Source organism: Eulemur rufifrons, chromosome 21 (genome assembly GCF_041146395.1).
Source record: "Eulemur rufifrons isolate Redbay chromosome 21, OSU_ERuf_1, whole genome shotgun sequence".
Taxonomy (NCBI): domain Eukaryota; kingdom Metazoa; phylum Chordata; class Mammalia; order Primates; family Lemuridae; genus Eulemur; species Eulemur rufifrons.
In genome coordinates this window covers 6,879,048-6,890,000 of record NC_091003.1, presented here as the reverse complement: position 1 = coordinate 6,890,000, position 10,953 = coordinate 6,879,048, and the positions used below count along the sequence as shown (strand labels likewise).

Sequence of the window (10,953 nt, the reverse complement as noted above, 5' to 3'; positions counted from 1 at the left end):
GTGAAGCCAAACAAAGTTCACATAATTGTCATGTATCTTAAAAGTCTTTAATCTAGAATAGTGCCTATCCACTGGGGGTGGATTTTGCCTCGAAAGGGACATTGTCTCCAAAAGGAAACACTTGAGACTGTCACAACTGGGTTGGACGTGAGGGTGCTAACTTGCACCTAGTGGGCAGTAGCAGGTATTTAACATCCTACAACACACAGCAAAGCCCTCACCACAAAGAATCATCCAGCCCCAAATACCAATAGTGCTGAGTTTGAGAAACTGCACAAAAATAGCCCCACCCCAATTTTTCTCATGCCATTAACTTGTTGAAGAGTCTAAGTCAATTGTCCTGTTTAAAGTTCTACCTTTTGAGGGCCAGCTGTGGTGGCTCACACCTGTAATCCTAGCATTCTGGGAGGCCAAGGCGGGAGGATGGCGTGAGCTCAGGAGTTCAAGACCAGCCTGAGCAAGAGCAAGACCCTGTCTCAACTAAAAATAGAAAAATTAGCTGGGCATCATGGTGCATGTCTGTAGTCCCAGCTACTCAGGAGGCTGAGGCAGGAGGATGGCTTGAGCCCAGGAGTTTGAGGCTGCTGTGAGCTACAACGATGCCACTGCACTCCACCCAGGGCAACAGAGTGAGATTCTGTCTCAAAAAAAATAAGTGAATAAAAGATGATGTTGTTGGTTACATTATTAGTGGGAATGTAGATTGGCGAAGCCATAATAGAAAACAGTATGGAGGTTTCTAAAGAAATTAAAAATAGAACTACCATACAACCCAGCAATCTCTCTTCTGGGCATATACCCAAAATAGATGAAGTCACTACCTCGTAAAGATATCTGCATTCCCATGTTCACTGCGGTATTACCTACCACAGCCAAGATTTGGAAACAACCTAAGTGTCCGCCGACACAGGAATGGATAAAGACATTGTATATATGCACAATGGAATATTATTCAGCCTTTAAAAAAGGAGGTCCTGCCATTTGTCACAACTTGGGTGAACATGGAGGACATTGTGCTAAGTGGAATAAGCTAGACAAAAAAAAAAAAAATACTGCATGATCTCACTTATATGTGGAATCTAAGAAAAAAAAAAGTAAAATATACAGACAGAATAAAACAGTGGTTACCAGGAGCAGGGGGTGGGAGGAGGAAATGGGGAACGTAGGTCTGAGAATACAGAGTAGCAGACAGGTAGGATAAACAAGTCTAGAGAGCTAATGTACAACATGAGGACTATGGGTAATAAAATTATACTGTGTTAGGAGAGAGATGTTTCCTTTTTACTGGTGATTGTTCACATTGGGAGCTACTCAAGAATAAAGTCCACCCAGAGGAGAGTTGGACAGAGATTATGTCCTAAAGACATGTTTGAAGCACCTGGATCCAGCTGTGCCTGAAGGCCCCACTTCCTCCTCTGAATTTTTCAGTTCTGTGACCAATACAGTCTCCCCCCCCTTTTTTTTTTTTTTTTTTTTTTTTTGCTTAAGCCACTTTGCAATGTAGAAAATTCTGCTTAATGCAAAAGTCACTGTAAATTGAGGGCAATCAGGAACCGTCACTTTTCCCGTCATCAAGTTATACACATCAATGCCTTAGCGGTCTTAGAGACAACAACAAAAAGACAGTAGCTACAATAGAGACATAAGAAGACTGCCATGGAGGAGGAAGGTCTAACTAATTCCGCCTGGTGACCTGCTTCCTGAAAACAAGCAAGAATTTTCGAGACAGGGAACTAGGAGTGGGCATCCCAGGTGAGGTGGGGGCTCAGGGGACAACAGCCTTTCCTAAGGTGGATGGAACAGGGTGGGTGGGGCAGGGCGGATGGTAAATCCTAAAAGGCTTCCTGGTCTACATGGCCGCCATTAGTTAACCTTCTCCGGAGTCAACCAGCGAAATGGGTACATTCTGCTAAATGGCTCAGCTGACACCGTTCTTGAGTCTCAGCAAAGCGGGGCAGAGCTGCTGGCAGAACTGCCGAGAACACCTTACATACGAGATTCAAACGGGTTTCCAAAATGTGGATCTGTTTCTGAAGTTTCCGGGGGTTGTTGGCCTCCTGCATTTTTAAGAAGATTTGTTTTTGGTCTGCAATTTTTTTTTCCATCTGAACAATCTGAAAAAGAGAAAGAGAGAAAGCCCAGCTGTGTTCGCATCTGCATGGGTACCCACTCTACAGTCCACTCACTCAAGTGTGCAAAAACAAAAACCGCGATGTTCTTTCTTTTCCTATAAATAGAATCTCAGTTTATCTCTGGAAGGCCTGCTCTAGTCAACTTAATCTTAGCCAGTTTTGGGTAAAATGAGGCAATTTAGAGTTTTTGCTCTCACCTGTGCATGTAAATTTTACTCACATGTGGACATAAATTTTGCCTCCCTACACCTCTGGTTTCCAGCATAAATGACATTGTCAAGGGGCCTTCTATAACCTCATGGTGGTTTTTTGGTTTGTTTTTTTTGTTTTTTTTGGCTCTTGCAATGACGAGGGCACTAGTGCCACTTAATATGTGGGTCATGAGATGCCACACACCCTGCAACATGTAAGACAGCACCAGACATCTAAGACTCACCGCCCCCCCATCCCTTGTGACCTCCCAGTGTCCCTCTGGGCATTATGTAGGTGAAAAACCTCTTTATAATTTTCTGTACCTAGAATAAAACTATCTTTTATATGTATACACACCATATTTTTCATTCATTTCTAATGGACACTGAATTATCCGTGACTGTAGTCACTGCATAAATCAAGAGATTATTCTTTGATTTGTTTGGAACTTTACCAAGAGTTGGTCATCATTCTGGAAATCATGTCACTAGCACAGCCTGGATCCTGTGTTTTTTTTGTTTTTGTTTTTGTTTTTTTTTTTTTGAGACAGAGTCTCACTCTGTTGCCCAGTCTAGAGTGAGTGCCGTGGCGTCAGCCTAGCTCACAGCAACCTCAAACTCCTGGGCTCAAGCGATCCTAGTGCCTCAGCCTCCCGAGTAGCTGGGACTACAGGCATGCGCCACCATGCCCGGCTAATTTTTTCTATATATATTTTTAGCTGTCCATATAATTTCTTTCTATTTTTAGTAGAGATGGGGTCTCGCTCTTGCTCAGGCTGGTCACGAACTCCTGAGCTCAAACGATCCGCCCACCTCGGCCTCCCAGAGTGCTAGGATTACAGGCGTGAGCCACCGCGCCCGGCCTGGATCCTGTTATTTGAGTTGTGGATAAAACAAGCATGAATCAGTCTGCAGTGCGGCTGTGGAATCCTTGGTGATTTTACGTAGCATTACAGGTCTCAGATTACACCTTTTAGGCCAGGGATCTGCAAACCACAGCCCTTGGCCAAATCTGGCCCACTGCCTGTTGTTATAAATAAAGTTTTATTGGAACACAGCCACACCCATTCATGGATATATTATCTATGGCTGCCTTCCAGCTGCAAAGGCAGAGTTAAGTAGTAATATTAATAGTTGCGACAAAGGCCAGGTGGCCGCAAAGCCAAAATATTTACTGTCAGTCCTCTGCAGAAACAATTTCCTGGCCCTGCTCTAGGTGAGTCAGACCAGAACACTCACATATCAAAATAAAAATTTTAGTACAAATGACATTTATTTCTCCTTTATATTATAATGAGGGCATCATATTGATTTAAAATAAGTAAGGGCAAAGGATTCTACCTTCTGCAAATTTCAGGGGTATTTATTTGCTATTGAAAAGGGCTATTGGCAGAGACAGTGCTGACTGAGAGCAGCCAGGCATGAAGAGCACGTTCTAGAAGAGGCAATTTAGATGCAGGACTATATGCAGATCAAACAAATCCACGATGCTGAGGTCAGGAGAGGGTTCCTTGGGGGGCAGTTAATGGAAGGGGACCGAGGGAGCTTCTCAGTGCTGCAATAGTGTATGTCTTGGTCGTGGTGGTGGCTACGTGGGTGTACCCCCAAGTGAGAAGTCATTGAGCTATACCCTTAAGACATGTGCACTTGACTGTGTGTAAGTAACATCTCAGTGGGAGGAAGAAAGAAAGGACAAGAAATGAGCGCTGGGAGTGATGGGTTTAAGAACCGCTGTGCTAAAGGGGTCCACGCACGCGCTGTGTGTTTGGGAGCTCCAAGCCTCTGGCTGGAAGCTGAGGGAAGGCCACTGGGTTGAGAGAGGCTGAGGTCCTTGGTGACCCCAGAGAAAGCAGTTTCGGGGGAGGCGATGTTGCTTCCATCAGCACAGGTAGAAGTGGAGATAGTACCTTCCCTAGAAAGGGAAGCAGGGAATGCAGATGAGGACTTCTAGAAACTTCTAGAAAGGGGAAAAGCTGGAATTGCTGGAATGTTGTTTTGGGTTTTGTATGTGCTTGGTTTTTAGGTTAAGATAAAGGAGGCAAGGAAAGAGCGCCTCGGAGAGAGAGGGGGCGGAGACGGGAGCAACAAGGGCGACACCCACCCAGCGAGGTCTCCATCTAATGACGGGGACGGGGCTGAGGGCGGCTTAGCGCAGGAGGGGCCTGGCCTTGCAGAAGGGCAGCGGGCACCTCGCCCTCTGAGGCGCGCAGGCCTGCGGAGCAGGGAGGGACGCAAGGTCAAGTGCAGGCGAAGGCGTGGCTGTCGCGATCGTTTAAAGCAGGTGAAACAATACTGAGGTCACCTATGTCCGATGACTTCTTGTTAAGCAACAAACAAATAACCTACATGCGATGTGGTGCCCTGGATTGGATCCTGGGACAGAAAAGGACATGGATGGAAAAAACTAGTGAAATCCCAACAGAGACTGGAGTTCAGGTAAAAATAATAACCATTTCTTTGTATTGGCAAATGTCGCACGGCATTGTGGGATGTGCACATCGGGGGAGCCGGGTGAAGGTGTGTGGGCACTCTCTGGACTATCTTTGTAAATTTAAAAGTATTCCAAGATAAGACGTTTCTTTAAAAAATTGATAAATAAGTATCGTTTTGGTCCAGGCCTGTCTTGGTCGGGTGTTATGTCACTTTAGCCTTGGCCAAAAGCATTCCTGACTGACACGCCGTCCACTTTGCCCAGTATGACAAGGGACCCTGACTTCAGAGAAGTGACACACCACCTGCCGCGGCTGGCAGGAAAGAATCTTGGCATCTGTCTCCGCCCTTGTCACTGGAGCCCAGTCCTCCAGGCCCAAACCCTCCCCAGCCACTGCCTCAGGGACCTCACTCCGCGGTTCCTCGTACAAGTCACCTCCACACGCTGTTCTGCAAATGTCTCTAACTCTTTGCCTTCTAGATGTGTAGGGGGGTTGCACTTCCTGGACCCCTTTGTGGACGGGTAGGGTCACATGACTATTTGGAGCCCATGAGTCAGGAGCAGAAGTGACTGGAGCATTCAATTGCCAGTGTGAAATCCTCCAGACCTGTTTTTCTCTGCCATAGTACCTGCCAATGTTCAAGATGGTTTAAACCACCTGATATTTTCTGGTCCCATAGGTTTTGGGCACCCCATTTGCCCCCAAAGAGCCAGTCAGTGATCTGTCCTCTCTCTCAGAGCAGGAGCTCAACTTTTTCCTAAGGCAAAAAAAAAAAAAAAAAAATGTTCCTGACACACAGAGCCAAGTACGCTGCTGAGTCATCAGGCACAGATGTGCAGGTTGTGGACTGCACAACCCTAGGAAGTGTCATTGCTTGAAAACATATCACTGATATGTTTTCTGCCCAGAATGAGAAGACATAAGGGTCCTCAGCCAACCCACGACAGATATGTGGCATGAACAAGGAAAGAACCCTTATTGGTTTAAACCGCTGCAGCCTAACCTAGCCTCTCCTAACTGATCTGGTGAGGATGTGCAAGGGGACCTTGGTGGAGGAACAGATTAACAGGACGGGGCCTAGATTCTGGGAGCCCAGAGGTCACAAGGGTAGTGGAGACAATAGCCACAGTGGCATTTAGAGGGCTCCCCCCAGAAGTCATGGTGGATACTGGGGAGTCAGGTCTGGCCTGAGGCATCATGGGTGCCCCCACTCCTCGCCCTTGCTCTGTGTTCTGGTTAACCCTTTAAGAGAAAGACCACACCTTCTCATCCAGCTCGGCCAACAGCACTTTCATGGACTTAATCAAGGCCTCGTAGTCCTCCTTGGTTTGCAGCAGGAAGCGCAGCTCCATGTAGTTTTTCTCGTTCAGGTCTGTGTTCTTTGAGGACTTCATGAGACTCAAAAGCAGGCTGATCTCATCCTGCTCTGCCTTCAGGGTCTTGATTTCCTTGCTGTTGGGAAAGCAGCCCATGACTCACCCTGCCCCCTGCGCTTACCTTGCCCCAACACGCCAGGCACCGTCGCCCCGACAGGAGACTGGCAGAGAGAGGCACCCCCCCCCCCGCCCCCCGCTCAAACAGCTGAAAAGGATTTGCCCCCGGCCTCGGATGCAGGTCTGGAGCCCTGATCGCCTGGGACCCAGTTCGCTGCGATTTCCACTGCTCCTCGGGGTATTTTTTTCCTAAGGAACAACTTGCAGCTGCGCTTGTCAAACTTCATTACTAGACATGGCGGAAGCCCCCAAGTTCGCTTCTGCCAGCGGCTGGCTGGCATCTGTCTGAGTTTGCAGACCATCTTCCCAGACTCTGCAGCCAATTATCTCTGGTGATGAGCAGCAAACCCATCAGGCAGGATTTTCAAGTTTGCATCAACACAGAGATGCGCAATAACCTCCACGGTTTCTCTACTTGGGGTGCCAACGATTTATTAAATGGGCTGGTCTGAGCCTCCTCCTTCCCCTTCCTGTCTGCTTTGGAGAAGTGACAGGGTGGGGGATATGGGAAAACAGGGACTTTGAAAGAGAAAAGGCGGCCTGGAAGACTGCACAGACACTGAACGATGGGAAATGGCACAGAGGCTGTTTCTGGAAAACTGGGAACCAACAACGGCTGCTCAGTGCGGTTTGCAGATCAGCTGCCTGGACGTGCTTTGGAAGCTTGGAGAAATGCAGAATCTCAGGCCCCAACCCGGGGACCGACTGGATCAGAACCTGCTCTGCAACAAGACTCTCAAGTGCTCCGTGTACACGGTCAAGTTTTTGAAAGCACTGCTCTAGAACAGTAAAGAATGTTCTAGAGTGGGGATTGGCAAACTTTTTTCTATAAAGGGCCAAACAGTAAATATTTTAGGTTTTGCAGGCCATATGATCTCTGTTGTAACTACTCTACTCTGCCCTTGCAATGGAAAGTAGCCACGAGCAATGTATAAATGAATAGGCGTGGCTGTGTGCCAATAAAACTTTATTTACAAAAACAGGCAGCCAGCCAGATTGGGGCTGTGGGCCGTAGTTTGCTGACTTTCTGTAGTGATGGAAATGTTCTCTCTCTACAGGGTCTGACAGCATCCACCTGGGCACATGTGACCATTGAGCATTGAAATGCAGCTAGTACAATCGAAGAACTGAATTTTTTATTTGATTTATTTTAATTAATTACAAATGTAAAAAGCCACATGTGGCTAGTGACTGGGAGCTCCCAGTCTTCTCAACCTGCATGCTGGGACTTTTGTCCCTTCTTAAGCCCCTGCTGGAAGGGGGTCCTTGTTAAGTGGAAAGAAGAAAGAGAGAGACAGTGCCACCGTCTACCAGAGCTAGGCTTTCAGGAAGGGTTGGTAAAAGCAAAAGGAAGGTTTGTGTGTCTTGTATGCAGAGCTGGGACTGGGATAAGGGAGCAAGGAGCCCCCACATTTAAGGAGGCGCTCACTGGCAGGGTGCTTTAAGCATAAGGTCAGTGCTGGGGGAAAAGCGCCTCCTTAAATATTACACCCTAGGCACTGCACCTCAGTTCTGGCCCTGTTTATATGTAATAGGTGTTTCACTCTAAAGAACCTAAAATCTCCACTTTTCCACTCCTTTCTTTTCAGTTCCATCAAAGTGAAACTAGATCAAAGAGATTGACTTAGAGCCAGAACCCTGTGTGGGGGGTGGTGTGCGGGTGCGGAAGGGTAAGATTTAAGAAAAACTGTCAGAGACACACCAGGAAGGAGGCACTTCCTGATGCCCACTGGAGGTAGGCTGAGAATCAAGGCGGCCAGACACAGATGTGCAGGTTGTAGACTGCACAGCCCTCGGAAGTGCCATTATTTGAAAACGCATCCCTGATTTGTTGATTTATTACTCTTTTCTAGGGGACACTTTTTCTTGTTCTAGCAAAATCCCTACATAATGACAATTTTTCCAACAGATGGCAGTAAAGTGTCTTGAGAAAGGGTGCCTTTTTAAAAATTCACACGGAGGTCCCATATGGACTAGTCCTGGCCCTGAGTAAGTTGAATCTATGGAAAATCTTAAGAATCCCTTTTCTCCATCCTCTGAATTCCCCACATCATCCAACAGTCAGATTTTGTTTCTAATAACAGACAGTTGTTTTGTCTTTATAAACAATGTGCATGTAGCTAAGGAATTACATTTCCTTGGAATCTAAGAATGCCTGTTTAATGTTTGTTTATTCAACCCCAGGGAACATCTTTCTATTGCCCAAAGAAATAATATACTCCATAATTTCTAGGGCAACCCAATTTTAAATATTCTATCTTTTTGTTTGTTTGTTTGTTTTGTTTTGTTTTTCTTTTTTTAAAGGCTGGTCAAGTGGAGCAGTGAGAGTGGAGAAAGAACAAAGGAATCTGTAACTGGTTGTGATCAATTAGTTGTAAACACCACTGCACTCGGACCAACCTAAATATTCTATCTTGCAGTGCTCTAAGGACACACCAATAGGAAATGTCCTTGGGGTGTCCGCAGCCTCATGATTCTGGCATTCTCTGCGAACTCTCCCACTTCTGTGGCAGGACCATAGGAGTGATAGCCAAAGCCATGTGTCCTACGCTCTTACCCACCCACGCCAGGAGTAGACACCTGAGCCAATCAGAGTCTCCCTCTCCCGGGCATTTGGAATTGGAATTGATTTCAAGACAGTCTCTCTGTGTAGCTTGGCAAGCTCAAGAGTTGGGGCAGCCATTTCCCACAAGCCAGGGCTGAAATTCAGAGAGAAAAGAACAAAACTCATGTGTAGAGGGAAACAGGGACCAGAAATGGTTCTTGCATTGGGTCCTTCCCTGAGATGTGGGTGTCCTGTTCTCCAGGGGTCCCCAAGACACCCTGCATTCAGTTCCTCCTCGCCACTGAAGCCTTCCCAAGTGGGTTTCTCTGGCAACTGAGAACATGAGTCCCCACACTGGGCTCAGAAGTGGCTCTGACACAGGAGAGCAGGCGAGCACCAGGAAACGCAACCCCAAACTGTCCTCCAAGATCACTCAGCGCAAAGCTGCGCCGCTCACTTACTACTGACTCATGATCTTCTGCTGGCTGCGGAAGTTGAAGGACTTCCGACTTTCCACCATCTTCCGGAACTGCTGCCGGAGCTTCCGAAGCTCTGCCTCAGCCAGCTGCTCTCTGACCTTCTCCGAAGGCTCCTGGGGCGGAGCGGAGGATTTTCTCCTGTTCTTCCTCGACTGGGTGAGACAGGGACAGGAGGGGAGGCAGCAATGGGTCAGGTGGCCAGAGGAGCCCAGAGTTCAGCTCAAGGGCGGGGGCGGGGGCGGGGGCTGGGCCGGGGCTGGAAGTGGGAGACCCCCCTTGGGTGATGCCAGCTGCCTGTCTATTGCACGGAAAACCCGCCCTGGGTTGCCAGGGTGGAGAGACAGCTGGCCTCATCATTGCATACTGAGGAGGCAGCTTTGCTGTGTGGGGAAGAGGAGTTCTGGGTTCAAGTTCTGATTCTGCCACCTTGTGTGACCTCGGGCGAGTCACTGGAGGTCTCTGAGCCTCCGGCCTCCCATCTCCAAAATGGGTGTGCATAGATTTGTTGTCAGGATTAGATGAGCGAATGTGTGTATCACCTACCATCGGCATCTTGAAGGAATTGCGCTTTCCCTCTGCTCAGACACCGTCCCCAGGGAGGTCAGAGCCACGAGTGTGCCTGTCTCTCTCTGCAGTGCCCTGTCCACAGTGGCAAAGGGAAAAGACCTCATGAGCCACCCCCGCTGGCGGTGCGGGACAGAACGGGCACCTCCTCCCCTCCCCCCAGTCCCCAATTCCCTCCTCCGCCCACGGCTTGGCACATGGGGAGGACACGCAGATGGCTGCCCGGGTGTGAGAAGAGGCACTTTTTTTTGTTGTTTAAAGCAATGTTTGCCTGGAACCTGTTCCTGTCACCATTTATTATTAGGAGCTGGGCAGATGGTTCCGGCATGTCAGTTACCCTTCTGCTCCCTGTCTTCCCAAAGAGGGGGCAAAATGGCATCAGGGCGGTGTGTCCCCAGATGGGGTTAAAGCGAAATGCGCCCAACTTCAGCTGCAGCTGTGGGAAGGCCCCAACCCTCCCATCCTACAGCAGGAGCCAGCGGTACTGAGAGGTCTTTTTATCATGTCACAACTTGAACTTCATCTGGCACATAGGTACTCAGAGGAAGGGACAAAATTAATCCCACAAGCGCAATAGGGCCATGAGACCCACCACACTGCTGCTCTCAGATGGCAGGGGCTGGGTTCCAAAAGCAGAAATTCCAGCTTTGCCACCATTGAGTGGCCCTGCCATGCAGTGGTTAGGGCATTGGTTGTGTCCACCACCAGATCTCAGCTCAAATTCCTCCACGGCCACTTATTAACCTGGGGCAAGTCACTTCAGTTCTCTGAGCCTCAGTTTCCTCATCTAGAAAATGGGAGAAATTCTAGAAGCCACTTTGCAGGTCGTTGAATGTGTAAGGCACCTTAGCACTGTGCCTGGCACATAGTAAGTGCTCAGCAAACAGTGGCTGGGATGCTATGGTGCGATACAGGTGGTTTAACACGGCAAAGATCCAGTGTGGTCAATGTTTACAAGGGTTTGAGGGATGTTCAGCATCTTCTATCTCCTGGTAACAATACCGTGAATTTCCTGTGGGAAGCCACGCCCTCCCTCCCTCCCTCCTGGTCATTTTTTGCTCCCCAGGGGCTAGCCACACCCTGCCAGCTTCAGGATTGGGGCATATGACTCTGGATG

At 48.3% G+C, this 10,953-nt stretch overlaps 1 protein-coding gene across 1 annotated transcript in view; it reads right to left on the bottom strand.

Annotated features, from left to right (window-relative positions):
• The window catches only part of CCDC63 (coiled-coil domain containing 63), a 27,028-nt gene extending 17,151 nt beyond the window's left edge, over positions 1–9,877 (bottom strand). The window contains exons 1-4 of the mRNA XM_069497236.1: positions 9,816–9,877; positions 9,255–9,424; positions 6,018–6,207; positions 1,995–2,114 (exon numbers count right to left, since the gene is read on the bottom strand). Of these exons, the coding sequence (XP_069353337.1) occupies positions 1,995–2,114; positions 6,018–6,207; positions 9,255–9,424; positions 9,816–9,824 (489 nt within the window). The 5' untranslated portion in view covers positions 9,825–9,877. The remainder of the gene's footprint in view (positions 1–1,994; positions 2,115–6,017; positions 6,208–9,254; positions 9,425–9,815) is intronic.
• Between the last annotated feature and the right edge of the window lie 1,076 nt (positions 9,878–10,953).